The sequence below is a fragment of the Drosophila biarmipes genome, chromosome 2L (genome assembly GCF_025231255.1).
Source record: "Drosophila biarmipes strain raj3 chromosome 2L, RU_DBia_V1.1, whole genome shotgun sequence".
In the NCBI taxonomy this organism is placed as follows: domain Eukaryota; kingdom Metazoa; phylum Arthropoda; class Insecta; order Diptera; family Drosophilidae; genus Drosophila; species Drosophila biarmipes.
This window is the reverse complement of record NC_066612.1, coordinates 12,666,607-12,692,303: the sequence shown is the minus strand read 5'-3', so window position 1 is coordinate 12,692,303 and position 25,697 is coordinate 12,666,607. Positions and strand designations below refer to the sequence as shown.

Below are 25,697 nucleotides of genomic sequence, written 5' to 3'. Positions count from 1 at the left end.
AGTTAAGTTAGGACGATTACAAAGATATCTTATCCGTTCAATAATTTTTTTTTTTTTAAATAAAATAAAAGCAAACGAAAAAAATAATAATACGTGTCACGAAAAAGGTCAACTGAACTGAAACTTAAAGATACAGTGCTAAAATTTCTTTAAAAGTCTAAAGAATTCCCAATACAGAATGTGAGATAGTCATAATACCAAAATTTTGAATAAATATAAGGACAAAACCATTTCATCATACAAATTTTATAAATCCTTTTAAGGGCTTATATTTGGTTCACTTACCTAAGTGGTTCTATCAGCAGATCTATATTCTCGCAGCTTTCCATCTCCAGTCTCTGATATTGCAACTGCCTGGCACTCGAAGTGCTAGATCTGCCCCCAGATCCACCCGAAACTGTGGCCGAGTTCGAGGAGTGGCGACGATACTCGGCGAAACTTTCGCTCTTCCGGAGACCCGGAATCTTGCCGGAGCTATTGCGCCAGTACTTGATCATCCGGTGAATGGCCTTGGGAGAACTTGTGGCCGACGTAGAGGACAGTGATTTTTCACTGCCCCCCACGAGGGCGGGGTGGCTATGATCAACCAACGTCCTGTAGGAACTCATTTTTGTAGGCTAAAAATGGTTATATTTCAAGATCTTTATAATCATTAAAAAATATTATACTTACATTTGCTTAAATTTACTTGTTTTTATTCAACTCCATCCTCTATCATAAATTGAACTTATGTTGTTTATTATTATTTTTTTTGTTATAATACTTGTATTATTAATTTGTTCTTGTATTCCGCTACATAGTATCTTATTATTATATATTGATTCTATTTTTATGTAACTTAATTGTTTTTTTTATTTGCAATCTTATCATTTTGTCCTTTTACAATACAATTCTCGTTTCTTTATAGATATACTTATTTAAAAACCACTCTTTTTAAAGCAAATAATCATGGCAATAAAATTTATATTAATATAGTAATTCGTTCGCAGAATAAATCGCGTTTCGTTTGGGGTTCGATTTGAAGTCGCGTCGCGCCGCCTTCGATTTTCCGACTGACCAACAAAGAATCGGAACATAGCCCCCAGAACAGACCTCTGTAGAACCGAGCTCCGCACTATCTGGAGCGTTCTCCCTCGCTCTTTTTTGCTCTGCCTCTCCGACCATTTGCTTTCCCTTGTTTTTATAACTTCGCACGTTTTATTGCAAAGTTTTTTTCTGACTTTACTTATATTTCTTGCAATTTCATTATTTTAATTATACCGGGTACTTCGGAAAACTTGGGGCATATAAGGTTGGACATCAAAATAAATTAAATACATTTTTTCACTTGAAAGGAAAAGTAGTAAGCCAGTTTTCTCACAAAAACTAACGCGAGCTTATCAATTATTAAGTCAATCAAGTAAATCATTAAAAAAATTATAATACGTTATTCTCTCTGTATTAAGTACTAGGTATTTGGCAGTTCTTCAACTCAAGTTAAACGTTTATACTTGTGTTGTTTTGCTTCTCAGTTTTATTTTTCTGGCGATAAATGACCGCGCTGTGGTTCCGCTAAGTCAGCTCAATTTCATTTTACTGCTACCGATATAGAAATTAAATGTAATCCGTACATACACAGTCGGCTTATATACTTGTTCCAGCTATCAGATATCTTAGGCCTTCTTTATCCGCCCCTTTTAACACGCCCCATGAATAGGATCCATTGTTAAGTCCAATCCTGCAATCAATCACCACGCAGAGTTTAGTTAATCAATTAAACAATCCATCAACCTTTTTCTTATCTCCTCAGAGGGTCAGACTTACTCTTCTCAGGCTTTCAGGTGCCGGAAAATTTAAATTTAATTGGCCTATTTGAGAACGGATTTCATGGTGATTTTCTCCATCGCTTTGCCACATGCAATCGGGAATATTAGTGGATGGAGAACATGGGAATTTAAATGTATCATCAATGCATCAGTGAGTCAAGCCGGGTTTGCGATTCTGCGGGTCAACGCCGAGAACTTTAATGGCTCTCGAAAAGGGGGTGATAAGGAAACAGACTTCAGGGCGTCGCAATGTGATTTTAAATCGGGGACGGAGAACGAGGCAGTCACAAGGGGATTGAGATAGTGGGGCAAAGCGGTTCGACAACTGCTAAATGCCGCAGCAATCGAGTTATCGGGTAATCGAATATCCAGCAAATCAGATAAATCAAAACATGCAAAACAAATCGCTTGATAAGAGAGCTGGAAAGGGGAAAAAGAAAGCTATCTCTCACTAATTGGCTGAAGTGAAATTCGGATACACTATTTTTTCTTTAAGCTTTAAACATAATAATTAAAGAAAAGAGCATCCAAGTTTATAATAGTACGGAAAAGTTGCCATTAATTCAGGTGATAAGTGTACCCAGCTTTAAAATATATTGATTATTGATTTTTCACACACCTCAATTCAAGCTTTCCCAAAGACATGATCTCTTAATTACAGAGTATCAAAGATGATTAAAAATGAAATCGAAAACCCAAATCGAAATCGAATTCGCAGTTGCTACTGTAACGGTTTCGGCCACGCAAAAGCCGAGTAAGATTTATCATGACATTTCCTTGATGACGATACTGATTCGCAACCTCCCCCCGACATCATCACCCAGAGCCGCCCCTCGGCCAGTGGAACTCCGTGTGTGCGTTGTCAAAATTACATTAAAGCGGAAATCGCCTGCTTCGCTCCAGTGCCAATCGCCAGAAGACAGCCAACTGACCACAGCGTGGAAAAACCTCAAACTGCAGTCTCAGATGACTGCACTGAAAATAAAGTCTTAGAGATATTTTCCCTAATTTGAAAATTTACCTGATACAATACATTTTTACGAGGAACGTCGATTGCTTTTGAAACCAATAAATTGATATTAAATTATTATAAAATATTAAATTAGCAAAATTATTTAAACTTATAAAAGATTTACAAAGGTGTTCATTACTATGGTCTTAAGATTGGAACATATCGGCATTATATTCAAAGTATAGTATGGTTTTATAAAAATATGTCTGTATAAATATATATTAGTGATACTGTAAAATATATTTTAAAAATATTGGCGTATTACAAATATTTTTTCCAGTATTTAGAAGATGGGCAAAGGGGGCAGTGGGTGCCGACACGCAACACCCGCGACACTGGACGACATAAATCAGGCTCAGAGAAAAACCGAGTGAAAGAGTTGGGGGCGACTGTAAGGCGAGACACTTGCATTTTGATTCGTCGTTTTTTGAGGGGTTTGAGGCAAACATGTCCGAGCTGTCGCTTGTCTGCCCCCTTTCCGCGCCCCCTGCCCAACCACCCACTTATTAGCACCCCCTCCGACTCTTCCTATAGGCGAAAATGTGCGTAACTGAGAGCAACGTAACACAGGCAGCAGCAAGGCACGCAAGTCTCGAGGCTACACTGATAAAAATTTTATACTTTTTAAAGGATAAGATAATAATTTTAAGTATGTCAACATTAAATATTTTTTAAGTTTTCCAGTTTGTTTGTTAATCATTTTTTGATGATTTATAATTAAAAATAAAATAAAAATAAAATGCAAAAGTAATCATGCATTTTATTTTAAATAATTAAATTAAGAAGTATGAGTCAAACCTTAACTTAAAAAGCAAGAAATGTAAAGCAGTTACTCAAGCATCACTAACTTGAAACAATATTAGGCTTGCATTCAAAATTTCTTTGAATAAACTGTAAAAACAACTCATTTTGAATTTATATTTAAAAAAATTAATGCTTTTTAAAAAATATATTTTTGTAGCTTATTTACAATATGTAATTTTAACAGTGTAAGTCTCCGCTCCAGTTGATGTTAAAATGGGAGAAGGAGTCTCTGACTGAGTCGAAGACTGAGACTGGCGAACATATTTCACTCCACGGACATGAGACACGAGACTTCGGCCTTAATTGACATGTGTTCATTAGAAGCAACAGAGGGAACGGGTTTGGGAAGGGGCACTCAGAGGGTACGCGAGTAGTTATTGGTAGTCATGTTGAAGTTGAAGCTGCGAAAAGTTTGATCAATTTGGGGCTATGGAAAAAAAAATATTTTTTCTTGCTTTAAGTGATTAATTTTAATCGCAAGTCAGCACAAAACATTGTAAATATTTCCCTGAAATACAGAGAGTTTTAAATTTTGCCTTTGTAAAGCAAAACCAGAACAGTATGTTTATCATTGTTTATTGTTTGCTACTTATTACATATTAGTAATAAAGTTATGTCTTAACTTTATTATTTGTTTAATAAAATTATGGCATGAGTATGGGGACTACTCTTTGGAAATAAGTAAAGACTCCTCTTGAGAAAAGGTGGATATTGTTTTTTGGATTCTAAATTCCGCATTCTGCCCAAAGTTTTAATACCCCAAGCAAGGGTATATTATATAATTGATTTCCATGCTAATGTCCATGTCAAATCAACGATATTTATTTAATAAGCTTGCAGTCTAGTTTCCCAAGGCCTGTTAATATCCGTTAAGTCTGAAGCCACATTTCGAATGAAATACTTGCGTAAGTGGTCAACAAAGTAGTATTTATTCCGAAAAAACATGGTATTTTCCATACAGCTCTGATTTTGTTGGCCACTTCAGTGGCTGGTCGGTTCAGTGATGATTTCTACCGAATTTTAGCCAAGGAGAATGCAGAAAGGAATCTGATTACTTCGCCCCTCTCTATAGAGATTGTTATGAGCATGCTGTATATGGGAGCCGGGGGAAAAACGGCCAAAGAACTGCGAACCACTCTGAAGTTGCCCGAGGATAAAAGGGTAGTAGCCAACAAGTACTATAAGTGTTTTTCCAAATTTAAGGCTCGAGAAAAGTTCATCATCTTTCATCTGGCGAGCCGGATTTTCATCAACAAAAACTACAGCCTTGTGCCGGACTTTAATCAGCTTGTAAAACTACCCTTTAGAGGTAAAGCTAAGAAAATCAGTCTAGACGATCCCAATCTAGCGGCCTCGATAATTAATAATTGGGTAAACAAGCACACGCGTGGCAAGATCCAAGATATTGTTTCCCCCGGAGATATAAGCACCGATCTGAGCGCTATTGTGGTGAATGCAATTTACTTTCAGGGAGAGTGGGAAAATGTTTTCCGTGCTGACCAAACTCATGAGGCGGATTTTCATGTATCAGCTGGAAAAATCATTCCCGTTGAGATGATGACGTTGTCGAAACCCCTATTCTCCGCTTACTTGGACGACTTGGATGCTAAGGTAATCGAGCTACCGTACCGAAAGTCCAATCTTTCGATGCGCATCTTCCTCCCCAACAGGATCGACGGACTGAGCAAATTGGAGGAGAAAATTATAGGGTTCTCGAGGGATCTGCAAAAAAACGTAGTGGATGTAAAACTTCCCAAGTTCAAAATAGAATTTACCGCCCAGCTAAAGGCTGTTCTTCAACAGGTTAGTGATTTGGTTAATGAAAAGCACCCCTGTTTTACTGCCCTTTTCAGTTGGGTATCCGAGAAGCCTTCGAAAGTACAGCAGATTTTAAGGGCTTAGTTCTGGAATCTAGTGTCGAGATCGATAACATCGTGCAAAAAGCCTTTTTAAAGGTCGATGAGACCGGAACCGAGGCCTCTGCTGCCACAAGTACTGAACCTTTGTATATCTAGTTACATAACATTCTGGCAAATGCTTTTTTCAGAAGTAAATGTTCGTAAAAAGAAGTCCATTAACTTTGCGCATCCCATGGAGTTTGTAGCCGATCATCCCTTTGCCTACACAATTCAGGATAAGGATAAGATTTTCTTTCAGGGCCACATCGTTGAACCAAAATGGTAAATAAATTCAGGCGTTTGCTTACTAAATAACAAATAAATCGTATTTATGTTTAAGAATTTCACAGATGTTGGTGGGCTAAACGATCTGAATGGGGGTCACTCTGTATTTTAAAGAGCAACCAATCATTGTCAGTTTGAAGATTTCTCCTTTGCCGTCGTCAGATTGGAAATTTCCCTTTAAAAACCATGTGTGTCTCTGCCTTTAGGGCTTAACCTTTTCCTTATCCTCCATTCGACCTCCTTGCTAATTGGCCTCCGACGAAAGAAAACGGAATGACGTCCGAACAGTGCCACAACACAGCTGTTTGACCTTTTGGCCTTAGCGGAAAGGCAAAGACAACGACTTCGATAAAAGTTATAGGCGCCCATAAATTAAAATGCAAATTAAAAGACGTCGAAAGGAGATGGAAATATCCAATTGTACTGAGGAAAAAGAGAATGTACTGTGTTGGAGGTTGGAAAGGCAGGCAAATAATTATCGCTCTATACAGTCATTTTTTTATCGCCTTAATTATGGCCAATATTTGGGTGATAAAAAAAATTCGTTGACTCAGTCAAGGAAAAAGATCCAAAAACAAGTTGCCATGCGTCGTCATCATTCTTGGCCCAGCAGAAAAGTTTTAATTAAAAAAATGGTTAACTTTTCTGAGGAAAAAAGAAGCGAATAGCGAAAAACTACGTGAAATGCCGCTGCTTCTTGCTGGACACGCGACAAATTAGACGGGACACGTCTGTCAGACGGGATTTTCCTTTCCTCCTTGCCGCCTGGTAATCCCTGCCTGCAACTTGTGATCCACGCTTTTTCCGCCCAGTCCCTTCGTAGTTCTAAAATCAGCTTAAATTTAATTCTTGCGCTTTCCTTTTTGAAGCGAGAAAGGGAAATACGGGTGGTTGGAGAAGGATACCGGAAGTGAAACCAGGAGCTGTTTCCCTTCGTGCCCAGTGCTTAGAAATGCCGGAGGCTAGGAAAACTTTCCCTAGCTTTGACAATTTTGTTGCGACAAGTTTCTGTTGGGACTGTGAGACTGGGTGCTCCATACTAGAAAATTCAAAGGACATGACCAGTTTGTGGGAAAAATAACTTAACTTTTTATTGATTTTGTACTTCACATCTCATTTAACTAACATAAAAGTTATTTATTGTTACTTTATACAAGAAAATAATTTTCACTTAGTTATAAAGATTAGCTCTTCGATTTAAATTTAGTTTTTTGTATATAAAAAATAAACATTTTTGAACTTTATATTACAGTTAAATTAAATTGGTTTTGCTACTAGAATTTGAGTTGGCCATCAAACTAATTACAAGACTCCTTAGGGATATTTGTTATGTAATATAGCTTAGCAATACTGACACCATTAAAATAAGGTACAAAAGGTTAAAGGGAGATTCACAAGAATATTCCTTGTCGATTATTCTAAGTTAGCGATAATCCAATAGCAACTTATCGGCCCACTAACTTATGAGCGGTAAGTTGGAGAAATGTATCCTTAAACAGGGTACTTGGAGGTGGAAATTAGAGGAGTATCCATGCAGTTAACAAATTGCTTGGCTAAGCGATTTGCTTACAAGTGCGCAACTAATTAGGAATATGGAAAGACACAAGAGCCCGTGTACAAGGACACCCCCGCACACTCACACACACGTGCCACAAGTGGCAGCGAAAGAAGAAGCAGCCGCAGGATTAATGAGCTGCCACTTGAAGGACTTTCAACGCCAAAAAGAGGAACGCCAGACAAATGTGACAACAACTTAATTCAAACATGGGGAAATTAAGGAAACGCACTCGGCTTGGGTTGAAATAATTAACAAACTGTCGACGGTTCGGGGTTATCTTGTAGGAAACAGCTGTGTTCAAGGGAAACGCATTTAAATTTACAAACAATAAAAAATTGTCAAACGCCTGCCCAACGCCTACGTTTTTAGGGACCCTTTGTATATCCTTATCTCGGGATCGTCGCAAATGTTGCGTAACTAAGTGCGGGGTCTTCAGGGCACACTCTGGATCCCTCCCCTAGCGATCCTATTTTCTACCTGCCCTGACGGTGAGATTTCTAATTGTTGCATCCCAAGGATCGCCAGAAAGGATCCTCCATTTGTGACTCTATCTTATCCTTAATTGAGTTGTCGGCACGAAAAATAAAGAGCATATTTTCAAACACACTTTTTGACACTTTGCCTGAGCATTTGAATGAGATCCTGGCACATGTGGTGTCCTACCAATTGAAGCGTGCCAGGAAGCGGAGGAAATTGAGTTGTGACTGGAGGAAAATTTAATTGCAGGGGAGTGCGAGGAAGGTAAGGAAATTAAGGTGTGTTAAAATGCCAAATTCCAAGAACGGCAAGGTTCCTTGAAAGGGGTTCCAGGTAACCTTTAGCTCTCATTTCGGAAAAATACAAGTATACTAAAACGCTCAAAAAAGTATTCGCCCTTAAACATGACAAGTCAAAGTCGGTTACTGTTAAAAAAAAAACTTACTTTATTAATAATTATTTGGCAAAAAATAATTTGTCTTGTTCTTAAAGAGAAAAGATATGGACTAATCATTTTTAAAATACATAAAAAACAAAAAATATAGTTGTTTGATTTGGAACATACTATATTAATTACTATAACATAAGTAGAATTCATTTTACCACTACAAATATCTATTTAAATAGTATAGTTAGGATTGTATACCTTTCTAGAAAAGTATTGTTTAAATAAATAAATACTTACTCAACAAGCTTGCAGAATAAACTTTTATTGGTCGCTATAAAATTAGAATACTGGTTTTTCCGATAGCTTATAAATGATTTAGGAAATTTCTCTCCCTGAGCTTAACCTTTAGACTACACAAACATCTGGGGCAAGTCCCAGATTGTTCAATGCGAATTATTTCCACCAAATTGATCGATTAAGTTTAGGGAAAGCACATGACCTTGCCAACTTAAGGAAAGCGCCGGCTGTCAGCTCCACACTCGTAGCTTGTCAAACTCAAAACTCATTGAAAATCGATGAACAAAAGTGGGAAAAAACTGAAAATGCAATGACTGAGCACGAATGCCTTGACCATGAGGTGGGGGAACGAAACACGAGTACCCAAGGGGGCATCAATTACTTGTGCACAATTTGCACACGAAATGACGGCAATTAGCAGTGAGACACCTGCCAAATGGGAGCCCACCTGAATGGGTTCGTTGGAGGAAGGGAGGGAGGTTAGTTAGTTCGTCATGGGTTCCGTTTTTTATAGGAAACGAAAAGGGGGACAACTAGAGCAGAGCCAAATAGTTGACCCCGTTCATAGAATAGCTGGGGCTGGATGAGGAAGTCAAGTTTCCTGGCCATTGTCACGTGCTGAACTCGTTTTTCAAGGGGGCGAAATGGGGTTAAAATAAGGGATCTGAAAACGAAAATACTTTAAAGGACTAAAGCGGAAACTTTAATACCAGCTATAAGCCTTTTCTCTTCAGTACAAATTCAAATAAAATGTAACCTATTTTTGCCAACCAAACCCTATTTAGAGTACATTTACACTATGACACCACAAATGATCTACTTATGTATATGTTTCAATAATGAATACCAAGTGAATCAGAGGAGTAACTTTTGTTATCCTGATAAAAGTCAAATGTGTCTAATAAAATAAAACAAATTCAGTCCCTTCTTGACAAAAGTTTCATCCTATTAATACTTCATCGAGAAAATTGTGTCACCTAAGCGTGCCCAATTCCGCCGCCTTCATTCCTCATCGAAACAACTTGTTTACCAGCAAAGTTGGGAAGACGAACCGAATGTTCTGTCAAAGGAAAACAATTCAATTTCCCGTGGAAAAACCAGAGCACATAACTGTGAATGTCTTCGAGGAGTAGGAATGGCATGCGTGGGTGGGAGGCAGGGTGACCCAAATCCGCAGCAAACGGAAATGGAGAATATCAAATAAAAATGCAAAAATAAAACTAGAAGCAGCCATAAAAGTCCAACTGGTACACTAAAAATATAAAATAAACTTAAATTATTGGGTTTTATAAACTTACTAGGCAAGTTTTTGACAGTTTTTTCTTCTTGATGGTACGGCAATTAATACAAATTAAATATATTCAATTGTTTTTAGACGAGTTAAGAGGTATTTAAAAGTAAATTCGTTAAAATATGTTTTTGTGTTTATACATTTTTTCAAGACTCTTGGACTTTAAAGAAAATTACCCTCTTTTCAGTTGTATAAAGTTTTTTCTCTGTGCGCCAGCATCTTCAAGTTCTTCAAATCAGTTGAGCAAATAGAACCAGTTGTGTGTGTGGGGTCGGAAAATAAGAAAATCGTTCCGGCTGGGGGTCATGGGGGCCAGGAGGATGGACCCTGCCCGACTGTCTGCCCAGGATTCATAAATAAAACAAAGTGGCGCCAACGCGCGACAAAATGACGCGTCGCCCCAGTATTTGTAGCGGGTGATTCCTTCATGGGTTTCCCCATGTTCCCCGGCTTTCCACTCCCCAATTGTTATTCATTGGCTTCCTTCACCAGGGAATCGCTCTCGCTTTTCTCCCTTTTTCTCCGCAGACCCAACTCCACTGAACATCGATTTTCTGGCTGCTACATTTGTCTGGCTTTTAGTTTTCAGCTACAAAGAGCAACTAGTTGCGGGTTTTCCGCCCCCTCTTCATTTTTTTCCTTTTTGGAGAGCACTGCAAGTGCAATAAAGAACAATTGTGGGTGGAAAATTTTGGCCCGGAAAACTGCGGAAAGCGAATTGATTGTTTCCTCGATAAGCGCATGTCGCACATGGAGGAAACGAGTCTTTTTCGGTCTGGTGGGGAAAATTCACGACAGTTAAGCACTTGATGTGGTTACAGTTTTAGGAAAAGTTTTGGGAAAACAACTGAATTTATGAAGGTTTTGTGACTTTTTAAATAGGAAGTTAAGGAAAAGTTATGATAAAATTAAAGAATAACAAAATATTTATCAAATTTAATCCACCTATCTACTTGTTCCAACTTTAGTCTTTCTCGGTTAAAGTTTCCACTTAAAAGATACAAATTTATTTGCACTGTGAAAAACATGAAACGGAAACGTATCAATCAGAAATTTATTACCGCTCAACCCTCGGTATGCAAATTGCAATTTAAAAAGAGCACAAAAATCGATTGTCGAATGCAAATTTATGAGGAGAATGTCCTTGAAGCCATTTAGGAATCGAAATTATGCATGCCCACTCGTTAAAGTGACAAACATCAAGCCGCACACCCCCCGAAGCCCGTTGATTAAATCGGGAAATGCACTTTTTGCCATTAAAATTTATGGGCTTCAGTGAAGAAGGCCAGAAATGTGTTCCAAAATGCAAAAATGTGCAAAAATTATGCGCGGGGAGGAAAGAGCATCCCAATGAGAGGGGTGGAGTGAGGGGATGAACTGCGCCTCGGGGGGTGGCATGCAAATTTATGTCACCCCTGATGAGGTAATTAAATCGCATGGACCAAACGCACACATTTTTATCCCATTTTTACCATTTCTTTTTTATTTGCACGACCAGAGGGTATATCACCTTTATATCATGTATTAAATAAAAGAAAAGAGGGAAGAAATAGATTTTGAGCTTGTAAAATACAAATTGTTTTATAATAAAAGGCATTAAAATAAAAAGCATTAATGTAAAAATGTGAAAAATATATTATTTTTATAAATTTAATGATCAGATGGAATCGATTACAATACATTTATTAAACCTTTCATTGGATTATTAGGTTTTTTTACGAAACATATACGATGTATTATGTTCATTATTAATATGGATTTTGTGAAAATGTTACTTCGAGGGTATACAACATTCGTTTGCATTTTTACGTATAATTTTTTTCGGTTTTTTGTTGTCGATTGCTAATAGGCAAATCGTGTTCGATTAATGCCAAACGGTTTCCGATCGGCGAGTGGTGTGTGGAATGGAAATGGAGTGGGTCGAATGCTTCCTTGTTGCACTTAAGTAGCTGCCGCAAATTGATTTCACGCTGTTTTTTAGACCCCTCTCCCTTGGCAGTGCTCCACTTGCAAAAAACTAGGACAAAGTCCCAAGTCCGAGGCAGAAATTCAGGGAAGAACAATGCTGCACCGCAGGAGGAAAAATGCAACACGAGCAGGGGGGGAAACTTTTCTACTTTTTCGGTTTTCCTCGGTTTTTGTTTGTTTGTTTGCTTAGCTTTTCTTTGCCGGCCCGAGGAAAATAGATTTTCGCTTTCATTCATTGTCCGCCGAAGAATGTCTGCAACCCTTTCGCCGGGAAGCTGGGAAAAAATCCGTTGAGCCAAGAGCCCAAATCCTTTTGTCCAAGAAAACTACACCGAACCGAAGAAAAGTGGCAGAAAAATGAAAGGAAATTTCCGCAGTTGCCTCGCTCGAAGCGATGAATACTTTTGTGGGAATTCGCACAATTAGGGCGAGGAGAGTTGTTCTATTTTGTACTCCTCGGGGTGGCTGCAAGTGAGAGCTAATGGTGAGATACTTAAGGATTTTGGCAACGGATATAAAGAAAAGTCAATGATTTTGTGGGATAGTCTTATGTGGGTCAAAGGAATAGTGGAACAAATCAATTGCTCACAGAAACTTTAAACTGTAACCTATCTACCTCGTGCATGAAGATACAACATAATCTTTATTTAAAATTGGTTGTTAACTATTTTAGACCTACAATAATGTATTCTACTTTTATCCTACTCCGATATCCGTAATATACATATATTTTAAATGCCAACTTCAATTCCCACTACATTTTTCTCTCTTGAAATAACAATCTGAGCCCAGTGATGTCCCACATATATAAGCCTTTGTTGTGGGATATCTTGGTCCACTGCCTGACTCCTGACAACCCACATTTCACCAGACCGAAAAAAGCCCAGCCCAATATATAAAATCGAAGCACATCTCAGCCATCTGTTGGGGCGATCTCTAATGGACGATCAATCAATCACGATCACATCTGCAGCAGCCGGTGGCAAGCATTTAAATGTAATCGCAGACGCTAATCGCCAACTGCAAATCAAGTTGCGTTCAGCTCGAGCCGAGATATGCAAATATCTTGCAGATACCTGGCGAAAAGTTTCGCAGAGTTGCCAGGTCTGCTGATGGCCACATGTTAATTAGAGAAACCCCAGCCCCAGACGGAGACAGTTCCGCTGATTGATTGATTGGCTCTCTCTACGCGAACCCTTTCCTGCTCTTTCCAACAGTTCATTAAAACTCGCCCCAGTGTCGCCACTGGAAATTACTTATTACTTGGTGACGCGATCGTGAGTTGTTAGTCATTAAATTTCAATAATTATCTCCAAATATTTTTTAAAAATTATTTGTAAGTAATTGCTGAATTAGCCGGTTGATTTTAGAAATAGTTTTTTCATTAGTATATTTTATACTTCAGAACTTAAATTTAAAAAAATATATATATTTACATTCTTCTCACGCTTCCATCTGCCATTCGCAGCAGGTTCTATAGTTTCACACTAAAAGAAAAATATTTAAAGTTTTTAGTAACATGCTAATTTTTAATAAAATACTGAATTAAAAACCTAATTCCAAGTAAACTGTATTTTTGAAATTATGAAGTGGTTGTCAAAACTCAAGAAATAAAACATCCAAGATAAACATTTTTTTGGGTGTAATAGTAAGCGTAGAACAAGTAGCTCAGACAACGCCTACAATGAAAACTGAATCTCTTTAAATCGATTCCACTAGAGAAACGCCCCCAACGGGGCAATTTAAGTAAGATATTTATGAGACCAGTTCCTGTCCCGATGCCAAGAGTCTTTGGCCTAATCGACGGTCAATTAGAGGTAATCTGAAATAGTTGGATGCCGTATTAGGTCAGCTGCTGTAAAGATATAGGCGCTGTTCTGAACCCGGCCTCCCTCACCTCTATTGTTTCGAACCTTTTGTGCGAACAGACCGGAAATGCAAACATAAAAAGTGAGACTGCAGACTCTGACATCGATATGAGGTAATAAAGGAGTTTTGAACAGAAACAAAGCCGCACTACATCACAAAATCCAACAGTCGAAAAAAATGAAAACCTAAAGCAACGCCAAACCCTTCCTCCCTCCAATGAAGTGCAAATATTTTTTTAAAAATATTTCTAAAGTCGCGTGCGCTTGTTTTAATGCATTTTTGCACACTTGACTGGCTGACGTTGCCCCCTTACCTGATCGAAAGGGTTAGGGTTTGGGTTAGTCCCGAACCGGATCGCAGTTTTAGGGGTTGTGCTAGCCTGCCCATCGCTGCCAGCCCTTTGATTTATTTTTAATGGGCCTCTCATATTTTTGCGCAGTCTCATAAACTATCTGACAATATTGATTCTGCTCTCGGACTGATCTATATTTTATGAGCTGACAATTGGACAAATCGTGGGTTGTCCGAAGGGTGCCAAGAGGTTAGGGGTGATTTTAGAAAACCTTTTATTCTTTCAATCATTATTTCTAAATTTACAGAAGCCTATAGTCAGTTGGAAAAAGGTTATATATGAGTAAACTAATAGGTAAAACTCCTAAATAATGTTTAACCTTTTGAATTCAAATTTTGTTTCACCTTATAATACCACATTTGACTCCCAGCTCCCTAAAAACCGCTATAACATTTGAAGTATTATCTTATAATATAGTGTTCGAACATATACCCAGTTGCAGTTCCCTTCCTGATCCTGATCAGGTTCAGGATCAAACCCAACGTGTTGCAACCACTATCCACCCAACTTGTTCAAGAACATCCTATTCAAACATGTTTGCTTTCACCGAAAACATTTCAAGGGTTGTTTGTTTTGGCAGGATTTCACAACGAACCACAAGATTTCCCTCAAAAAAACTAGTTTTCGATCCTTTCCTTTCTCAGGCAAACAATTACAAAAACCAACATCTGACAGCTTCAATTGAGCTTCTGCAACAGACTTTCTTTGTGTTCATTTATGCATTTTCTTTCACTTGATTTGGTTTTGTGGTGAAGGGAATAATCTGTTTGCCAGACATTTGCATTTTCTTCACCCCTCGAACAATTTGCTGACCTATTTCCCTAATCATTTTCTTAAGTTTCCTCAGGTTGCGCCGTTCAACTGGAAGCACTTCAACTTCTTTAGATTTCTTTCCAATTGAGTTGTCCTGACCCGATGTGAACCTTTGACGGGACAATCCCACAGCCAGGGCATTGACTCGTACTCAGAATATTTATAATATTTAAATTAGGTTTTCTTTCACGCCTGGCTGGGTTCAAGTGTCTGATTGATATTTTCAAATAATCTACAGATTTTATCTCCGATTTCTCCGCGCTCTAATTCAGGTAGAGTCTATCTCTTCAATAGAATCTCTGTCGGATGGGCTTACATTTATCCCTCTCCGTCACTCTGACAGGTCGAACGAATTGCCTGCGCTACTCTACCCACATTTTGCATATTTTCAAATGGAATCTTCGGAAAAGAACAATGATGGGTGCAGCTACTGGTAATGCTCTCACTGTGTCTAATTGCGTGGATTGTGTGGAGTGCACAATGGAATTGATGGACTCGTGTCAGAATCCAACGTCATTCCGGTTTTATTCTGATCTCGACGGCCTAGAGGGTTGCTCTCTGCTCGATTTAATTAAATTTTATGCGCCTGCGCGCAATTTTTTACTCATTTGCCTTTTGTTTGGGACTCGTATTCGTTTTCACTTCGGTTTAATGTTGACCCACACGCCTTCTAGTTTTGTGCTTCAGGATGACCAGGTCGACCGCATTTTGGACATGCCTGCTTTCGAAGATCAAATGGAAATGGTGTTTCGTCGTTCTTTTCAGAAAAAGGAAAAAATAATTTAAATATAAAAAATTAATTATTTTTGTATATTTGGAATAAATAAAATTTTGTTAGAACTACACCTAGCTAGATAAAACATTTGTCATCTTATAAATTTCAACATTAAGACTTAAGGATTGAAATCATTTTTTATATTACTGCTCTATAAAAGTGTTCAACTTATTGAAAGAAATTTGTTTGTTAAATACATTTTACTTTAAGTAGTCAAGCCTTTTTTTTATTTTATTAAACTTTTATTTTGACGCATTTTTCCCATCGAAAATAACCTTTGGATTGCATCTTCTGAGCAGACAACTGATCAAACAGAGATAAATCAACATTTTTCCAGTTGAACTGATTTTGTCAGCCTCGCCGTGAGCCGTCCCTTTCGACATTCACTTAATCAAATTTCGAAATCAATAATTAATCAACTGATGCGAAGGCCAGGAAATCATTTGTCGGTGGAAAATCATTAACATGCGTCCCTCTCACCCCCTGACTATGCAAATTTTTTCCCCGTGTTTCCGCAGCGACTCGTGTTAAGTTACGCAAACATGGGCGCAGGACCTTCGGAAAAGGATAATATTCATACAACATAATCTGAGCGATGCCTGGATTTTTGGGCCGGCATTTGCATATATTACGGCTTCTGCTGGTCCTTTGATGTTTGATGAAATTAGCGAGAGAGCTCCAATCCTGTCGTATTAAATTTATTATAATGATGTCAATGCAGGCAGGCCACTCGCCCTTACCTCGAATTATTTTTTATTCTGCCTGCTTTTATTCCCGCTTATTTGTGTTTATTTTGATTTTTATTTGTTTTTGTCGGCGGCTTATTAAACCATAAATAAGCAGGTTAGCAGGAAGTTCGGCCTGGGGTCGGGAGCGGAAATTATGAAAATACTCAAATTGCCCACATCCTGCTCGGGAGTTTTCCTTTTAGCCGGCTACCTGTCGTCTTTTGCCCTTCCGCTTTTCCATTTTCCTTGGAAGTCTCTTTGGGCAGCCATTTCCGTGGCATACTTTGCGGCTGTTCTGCTTTGGAGTGCTCGCTGCTGGGTGATGTATCATGAGAGCTTGCTTAAAGAAAGGCCTGAAAGGTTTTCATATTTCATAAATTTAAGGCGGTCGAAAGCCCTTTACCCGCACACACTTCGTTCAATCAACCCGCACGCAATTTCTCCCACATTCTCGTTAGCCACTTTCAGCCAAAAACCGCTAATGAAATGCCGCTCGAAAAGTTTGGCCGGCCAAAGCGAACGCATCGCAAATTGGCAACATCAATTAGTGGGGCTGAGAGCGGGCGAAGGAGAAAACATATGCAAACTAGTTACCCGGTTAGATGGTTTCGGTTTCCCGCCGGTTTTCAGAGTTGGCGGGCGCCAAAATTTAACGCACAAAGTCAATTAAAAAGTTTTGGTCAAGTGCCAGACGCTTGACAATTGTGGAAATTAGGAGCGGAAAGGCAGAAGAGCTATCTCATGGTGGAAACTAAAAGCATAACAATTTTCGTTAAAAGGATAATTGGTCTAATTTACTTAACAGAAGTGTGTTAGTGTAACTATTCTATAAACCATTTTGTTAATCTGCCCAATAAAATTATTTGCCAACTGAAATGCATTAATACTGCTTTTCGACCTTTGACAATATTATTTGTAATTTTTTCTTATTCATCAAAATGATGCCTAAAGTATTTTTTAAAATTTTTTATTATACATTTTTATACAATACACTTTAAATAAATACAAAAAAAAATGTTCTTTAAGTTACTATCTAGTTATAACCTTTAAAAGTCATTTCTTAACAATAAACCTCATTACCTCATTCCAGTGCTCCTTAAAAAACTTTGCGGCCAACTATCTGGGGTATGAAACGCAGGCCCCAATTAATTTTATCAGATGCATTTGATCGAATTCAATTAAAAGTTAAACGCCAATGCGCGTACGTGAGCCATTACTCAGGCCCCGGGGAGAGAATAAGTGGGGGCTAAAAGGTCCTTCGCCAGTTGAACCTTTTTTGCGGTCGCAGTTATCATTGGACCAACAGGTGGATGGGCGATTGGCTCGCCCACAAATGACCCCATCAATAAGGATCCCATTGAGAGGCAGGCTAAAAGGCTTCGCCGGCGAACAGAGACCACTAAAGAACCCGCCCACTCGGCACCCAAAGCATTTCCCACGAGAGCCAGCCAATTTGCTGGGACTTTGTGCCCTCTATCTGTCGGCAACTTTTAAAATGGCCATGTTTCAAAAGTTGTCGATGTTGGGCCAGAAAAGAGGTGTTTGCTTTTTTTTCAGGACGAACCGAAGGGGGGTCTGGGCTAGGTAGTTCCAAAGTTTCTGTGGCACATTCCAAGTTGTCCGTAATTCAATCTGTGATGGTGGCATTCTTACACGTGAGCTGTTTGCGGAATGTCTGAAGAGCTTTCTTAGTTGGGCTTAGAAATGGTTGCGTGATAGGTCGGAATTCGTATGATACCTTTACAACAATGATTGATTTAACTAAATTTATATCCTCTTGTCGTTCCTTTCAAATACATTTTATTAAAGTCCTTTCCAGCTCATTATTACCCATTACCACTACAAAGTTTTGCTTCTAAAACCTTAATAATCTTTACTATATAAATCTGGTAGGTAAGTAAGTGTAATTTCCAGTTAAGAAAGTTCACCTCCGTAACCTTTTATTTTATAGCTCCCCATCCTCACCTTAACCTACCTGAATCACGTTCTCATCCGTCGGTCACCTTACTAGTGGCTCATCCGCAAATTCGCTTAGACAAGCTCAAGGGACCTTGGCCACCGCATCATCCACTCAAGAGAAGCCATCAGCACAAATGCGAGCACATTAAGGTGTGCAAATACCTAGTAAGAGTGGAAAAGGAAAACCTAGAAAGCAGAGAGAGGAAAATTTCTTGAGGAAACCCACACCCTTGGGACAGGACATCTGCTCAATACTGCAGCAAAGGACATCCCGAGGTGCTGAACTGGGTCACCGTGGAGCCCGCCCGGGGGCATTAATCATTTTTGGCAAACGCAACAACCTGACAAGGCACTGAATAATCGCTCGAAACGCGCTGGCAATTATATAATTCCCGATCTCGGTGAGTGGGTTAGTTGGGGATGAGGTGTGGCTCATTTATCATGCTAATACCTTTCGGTCAGTGGCAGCTCGGGCTTCCCATGTGCGAGCGTGTTGTTTGCCATCATTAATTATCTGCACATTGCGTTGCCGCTGCCCGTTCCCTCCGGACACCTCCGATGCCGGCGACGCCGCCTCCTGTTGACACAACAACTTAAACATTTGTGCAAACAGGGAGTAGAGTAGCCAATGTCCAGTCTCTAATCCCCTGGACTCTCGGAAAAATCACGATGAAATTAATCACCCATCTAAAAAAAAGGACATAGTGCCGGTAAATAATTTTGCAAGAGATGGACCTGAAAAGGTGGCTGATAAATATTTAATACACAGGCGAAAAATACTAAGGTTTGTTTTTCTAAAATTACAAAAAAAGAAGAAATTTAAGGTATGCAATATTTTTAATGTATATCAACATCAGTTCTTTTTGCAATATTTTTTTAAGCCTACAAATGTATTGTAATATTTTTTATTGGTCGTTAATAATGAGTTTTTATATGTTTATTTTTAATCTCTTCATATATTTTATTGTATTTTTTTAATTTTTTAACAATGTCTTTTTAACTCCAAGCTCTTTGATATTATAATAAATCTTCCTTTAACTTTTAACTTCATTTTGATTTCTCTGAAAACTTTTCTCCCTGTACCGAAACAAAAAAAACCGAGGTTGTCACTTTGACAAATGACTCTCGCTGAACTAAATTTAGCTGCAATTTGCATTTGGGATAATCAATTCTCAGACACCCGAGTTGCCTCTGGGTAGGCGAGATAGGGGTGAAAAAATAAACACAACCCTCCGGATGGGTTATGAATACTTTTGTCACCTCTTTGTCGCTCGAAAATTCGCACGTGGCCTCAGTTCGCAAAAGTTTTAAATTTTCATGTGTATGTAAACGAATATTGTTGGGCACACAACAGTTTGATTGATTTGGGTTCGTCCTTGTCCTCAGCCCATTGATTGATTCGCCTTTGGATTAGCGCTCGAAAACTTTGTTATACGTTGATTGGTTATTTGATATTCATAACCCTGCGGGGGGGCTGGCAGAAAAATGAAAATAAAATTGAGAGCGACTCGAAGGTGCCAAGAAAAAGAAGCAGACGACCGCGATGACGATGTCGGAAGTCGAGGAATCGGCGCGTGCCGGTGGTGGATTAATGTAATTACGCTTGTCGTAGGTTGTTAAGATGGATAGCTAGATAGAGAGATGGATGGATGGCCGGGTGTCTGAATAGGCTGCAGGGGAACTCGATGCGTGCTGAACTGGATGAACGATAATGTCGGTTGAGGGAGGTGTTTATGACGAAAACGAGCCAAACAATGAAGTTCATAAAAGTGTGTTGAGGTAGGTTTATGAACCATAAAAAGGGAATATTATATGCAAAGCTGTGGAAGGGAAGAAAAGCTTCTTCCTTGAATAATATTTATTGTTTGAAATTTTAGGTTGAGCATAAAAATATATTAAAATAGAAAAAGTTATGGGTTTGTTATTATTACTAAAATATTTTTTGACAGAATTTTGAAGAACTACTTGATCCAAAATCTGAATTTTGGCTCCTGCTTATTTGAATATTCCAAAAGTACTTTCAAAAATCTATAATTTATATTATATAAAAACGTGCCACTAGCACTGGCTTTAAAAATGTACCAGTTTTAAAAAGGTGACCCCAATTAGGTTACAATATGAACTCCAAGTGGGTGCCTCTAATCGTTTCGGATAAATTCGTGTGAATATTTTAGCCAGCAAAATCTGAAGGCCCCGCAGACGTAAACTGCTCACGCGATTGTCATCAAACGCAATCACCCACAAATAACCGTCATTAAATGCAACCACACACACATTCGCGAACATAAAAGCCAGTCTACAAAATGAAACCATCAATTACAATAATAGCAAGAAAGACTAAAAAAACACGGCACATACAACAACAATCAGAGCACGCGGAAGTGTTTACAAAATGTCAAAGCGAATACAAAGACTTGGAGAAAGACCCGAAGAAAGAGGTTACAAAACTGGCGCCCTTCTCCCGAAAAAGAGTTTCTCATGTCAATTTGGGGATTTGGAACCGGACTGAAAACGGAAAATGTCAATATCAGTGGCATTTGTCCTAAGCCAAAAGAAAACATTAGAGCGAGATGCACTTAAGATGCTGGGAGTTACGAGGGGAGAGGGAAGAATTGACATGCACCGCGAGAAAACAGAGTCACTGAGTCGGAAGAGGTTTACAGTGATTGATGTGTACTTTTTACCAATTATTTAGATAACCTTCTTTGTGCCCTTTTGTAAACTCTTTAGTTAGCTACAAATTTAGATTGATTTTTACTACAAATTTGTGATCATTTATATTTATAAAAATCATACGTATACTACCCACTTTTATGAATTATTAATTATAATAATTAATAATAATAAATTAATGTTGAAATTGGTTGAGTAACGGGTAGCTGTTAGTCGAACATGAATTTTTTTCAAAAAGGTCTGATATTATTGGCAAGTAAAAAATGGCTAAAAATAGTGCCGGAAATAACCTCATATCGTATGTGTGAGGACCGTTTTAAAACATCTCACGCACAAAAAGAAGTTTGGACTTAAATAAATATTTGGTTTGGCCTGTTATGTAATCCATGAATTTTGGTTTTTGTTTATCGTGCCCAATTTTTCTACGTGTACCTACACTTGATGTATTGTCTCAGGCCGTTTGATTTATATCTCCTGGACGCATTTCACCCAGCGCTGAGTTGGTAATGAAACTCCTCCAATCAACAACGTGGGATGTCCACTCGAGGGTCAGTCAGTGGGTTATCGAGGGGGGAAGCACTCAGCCTGTGACTCTCTGACTGAGTTTCGGTCCCAGACTTTTTCTTCTTTCTTTATTACCATTTTTCCTGAGCTCATTGTTTGAGTGTCTTGTAACTGTAAGAGCAATGCAGACAGGCGACGGACTCGAAGACGGGGACTTCGCTGGTTGCGTAACGCAGCCAAAAGTGGAGCAGAGCCGCGACTTTCTCCTCCCCCAACACCACATTCTGTCTTTCTTTTTTCCACATTGTGTGAGGATATTTTAGCTTTCACAGGAAGGTTGTCTTGTTGTTGTTATTAAGTTTTTGCTACCTTATAAGTAGGAAAATATATTACTCTAATTCTTTGTGTGTTTTTAAAATATCTTCTTACTTTTGATGTTTACTTTCCTTAAAAGTATTCAAAACTTATCTACACAAAGTATATATTTTAAATGAAGTATGAGTAGTTAGAAAATATAAAAATTGGGATGTGGCATATGCTTGCAAATACTCATTACATAAAAGAGAGATTTCATTTTTTAAATTTCTGAGTCTGTGTCACAGCTTACATTTCAAATGAGTAAAATGCATTTTAATATTTCTAATTTTTTTTGTCAGGGTATCAGACATCCACTTTGCATTTCTTGTCTGCTTCTGTTGTTATTTTTTTCACTTTCTGACAAGTGCATGATGCATTGCCTTTCGGTGGCCGAAAGTGGGTGAAAGGCTCTCGGTTTTTGGTGTCCCCGAGTGGCAGTGCTATCTGTGCTGAGCAAGTGACTCTTAATTTACGACTTGGGGACCCGGCGACGACCACGATAACAATTTGTCAGCTTAATGGCGCCGAAGGATGCGCGGTCTGCTCTTTCGCACAGCGACTCCTTTTGCCGCAACTTAGTCTAAAAAAATCCAGGAAGTGTTTTTCTAGTGCAGCGGACCGCGGAGTGAGTCTCCATTTTCGGGTGCAACGACCAAACAACAATTTTTGTGCATTGCGTTGATTTGTTTATAATTGCTCTGCTCCACTCCGCACCACTCCGCACCACTCTGCACCACTCTACCACGATCTGATCCGATCTGCCCAGCTTTACTACGCTCTGCTCCGTGGAATGCAGGCGGTTCGTGACTTGCTGAGCGAGACGAATTCGAAACAATTAGTTGGGAACTGGGAGATATGTATGATGTAGTATATTATTAACAAAGTCAAGTCGCAGCCAACTTTGAGCAGGAAAAAGCTCTTTGGATATAAACTTATTTGCACTGATCAGCTGTTTTTTACATGATAAGTACTTTGAACACAACTTTACAAATTAAAAAAAAATCTTTGAAAACCTGTATAAGCTCAGCATACACCATACAGAATTCTAAATGTCAGTAGTTATGTCATTGTAAGAATAATGAAAATCCAATGAAAATGATTATCATTTAATATAATATTTACCATTTACAATCTTTATCAACTTATCATTTGTAAAAACTCTACTCGTATCATTTACATCATGAATAGAAAATATTATTTAAAATGTAACCATAAAATATAACAAAAATGCAAATTATTTTTCTCTGTTTATTTAAGGCTAGGCCGGAGTAGACTCCAAGGGGAATTCAAGTGGGGTCATAACTACAACGAGCGATAGTCATGCCCATGCAAATGTATTCATTAGTTACTGCCGGCGTCTGCCTCACACATTCACACCGAGACACGCTTGAATTTATGCTAATCCGAATGCAAACACACTCCTCGGAGACCGCCCCCCTGCGCCTCCTCCGCTGCTCCAGTCTCCAGGTCCTCTGATCCCCTCACTATATCTTGACTTTGACTTGGAGTAATCACCAGCAAGTCTCAAGACTCCGGCGACAATCGAGCTTGTTCAATTACGTGCTGCAGCTGTACACAGAGAGAAGTTCAGAAGGATTTGAAATACTTAAATAGAATTTATATATATATAAATAGAATTTATATATAATTTATATTCGTTTTTAAAAAATAACTTCAGAAGTAATATTTTGTAATATTTCTATTATTTTATAAAAATTTTGGAGTGGAAGAACATTATGAACCTTTTCTTTATTTTGCTTATATAAAAATAAGTTTTAAAATTTTCTCTCTGTGCAAACTCGATTTGTGTCACTTGAAGCAGGACGCAGAGCCCCTCCTTCCCAACGCAGTACATTCGCATTTGTTTTGCATATGTTTTCATTAATCTTACGTAGAGGGAAACGGGGAAATAAGGGGGATCTGATAGGCCCATTTCGATCTGCAGGGGAGTTGCCCACCAACCTGATCGCAACCCCACACTGCCGCCTGGCCGATTGTTTATGATGATATAAGGGTAATCATGCCCGGGTGGCATGTGCCAAATTTGCCGCAAGGTTAAAGAGTTGAGTTGTCGACTGTGGGCGATCTGGGGACGGGAGATTAAAGACCTGGGAGGAGTCGTGTGAGAGGTATGGAAATAAAATTATTATTAATTATTATATGGTTCGTTGGGTAAAGTAATTGTTTAATTTGGAATGGGGCTAATTGGTATCAGATGAGGGCAGGAGATCAGAAGGATTGTGTCTGGTTTTAATTTAAATTTGAAAGTGAAGATACAATATCTTTAATCTTTGGTAGTCATCTTAGTAGCTACAATAGCGAAGACCCTAACCTAGCCCAATATTACATCTCCGCTCTGCAGAAATCTTCACCTTTTGGCGCTTCCCATAAGTAAAAAAGCAAATTCAAGTTAGACCTCACCTTTAAGCAAAATAGTTTATCACGCCCCCATCAATCAGGGCTAAATGTTAAACCCAAAAAAAGAGACAACGACGACGAAATCAATTCCACTTCATGTATCTCTTTCCGAATGATTTCAATTGTTTGACTTGGTTTTTTTCCGGCGTCATCGCATTATCCAAATGCCATTTGAGTTTAACCTTTTGAGCGGCGGATTTCAATTGAGGAGGAGCCCCAAGAGGAGGAGGTTTGCTATGCAAATTTCATGGCTACCAAAGCCGCGTTCATCATCATCGCCGTGGCTAAGAAGCCGCCAATTCAAACAATTCAATGCTACCCAATAATGGGAGAGAAAGATGATTTAGGTTTTTTGGAAACCGCAAATTCATGCATTTCTTTATGTCATTATATCCCTCATTTAAAGTGCGGCAACCAGTAAATACCTGACTATCTCAATGGGCATTGTATGCAGATCGACATAGATAGGCCGCAAAAGGGCCTCAAGTGACATGGCTACCGCATTGAACCACTATGAATATCTTTTCAAGGAGTGCCAGACACAACAAAACCATTTTGCACACTTATTTCCTTGCAGTCCAATTTGGGAGGACAATAATTTGGAGCTGGAAAGTTTGACATTCTTGCCCGGCGGCGGCATTCTTGTTAAGATTAGAGCGATTACATAGATTACCATATAGTCAAGAAGGGGAAAAATTGAAATTAGAGACCGCCAAACCGGGCACTAACTAGTTTTTTTTAACTTTTGTGTTTGCGCAAGCGTCTTGACAGCAACGACTTCGTTTTTAAGATTCCCGCGGCGCATCGCACCTGAAATTACAAATTTTGTAATTGCCAAACAAAGCGCAGAAGCCGAAAAAAAGGGGTCGAGTAGGAGGACGGTGCTGATGGCAGGGGAGGAGTCTTCGCCACTGGGACTGAGACCCGCTGAGACCCACAATGCCGGTATTGCCAAGAAGGCAAGCGCTAAATTATAGTAGATACGAGCTCATGTTGCAGGCAAAAGGCATGTGCACGTTGTGCAAATCGCTGACAAAATGCGAGCCCACTTCGAGAGGTGATCACAATTCGCGGTGGCAACGTGAGGTGATCACAGATCGGAGATGGGTGTACGCCTTCAGTTTTATGATGTTTCTTCTTTGCAGTTAAGTCTCCATTATTTAAAATTAAAAATTATGGCCCATCATTACCCTTTGATTTATCTATAAATATTGTACAAGTCATTTTCTTTGATTTTATATAATTCTAAAATTGAACATCTTCATTTTATGACTTTTCATATATTCAAATATTGTTTCTTAACATAGATCGTTACGTTTTTTAAGTAAATTGAAAAATAATAATATTTTAATACAATTTTTTTTTCTAGTACACTCTGTCACCTCCAATGCGAAATACACTGGATGGGCGGGCAATTACAGACTCACACGGCAAAAATATTACGACAGCAAATAGCTCACTGAATC

General features: G+C 38.7%; 2 protein-coding genes across 2 annotated transcripts in view; one reads left to right on the top strand and one right to left on the bottom strand.

The window, feature by feature from the left end:
- Positions 1 to 1,020, bottom strand: part of LOC108033628 (rap1 GTPase-activating protein 1) — an 84,370-nt gene extending 83,350 nt beyond the window's left edge. The window contains exons 1-2 of the mRNA XM_044094288.2: positions 673 to 1,020; positions 286 to 617 (exon numbers count right to left, since the gene is read on the bottom strand). Coding sequence (XP_043950223.1) covers positions 286 to 608 — 323 coding nt within the window. The 5' untranslated portion in view covers positions 609 to 617; positions 673 to 1,020. The remainder of the gene's footprint in view (positions 1 to 285; positions 618 to 672) is intronic.
- Positions 1,021 to 4,486: 3,466 nt separating this feature from the next.
- On the top strand, positions 4,487 to 5,850 carry LOC108033409 (serine protease inhibitor 42Dd). The gene is made up of 4 exons (XM_017107731.2): positions 4,487 to 4,526; positions 4,583 to 5,424; positions 5,475 to 5,613; positions 5,669 to 5,850. Exons 1-4 carry the CDS (start codon positions 4,514 to 4,516, stop codon positions 5,803 to 5,805), a joined length of 1,131 nt encoding a protein of 376 aa, XP_016963220.1. The 5' UTR covers positions 4,487 to 4,513; the 3' UTR covers positions 5,806 to 5,850.
- The last annotated feature ends 19,847 nt before the right edge of the window (positions 5,851 to 25,697 follow it).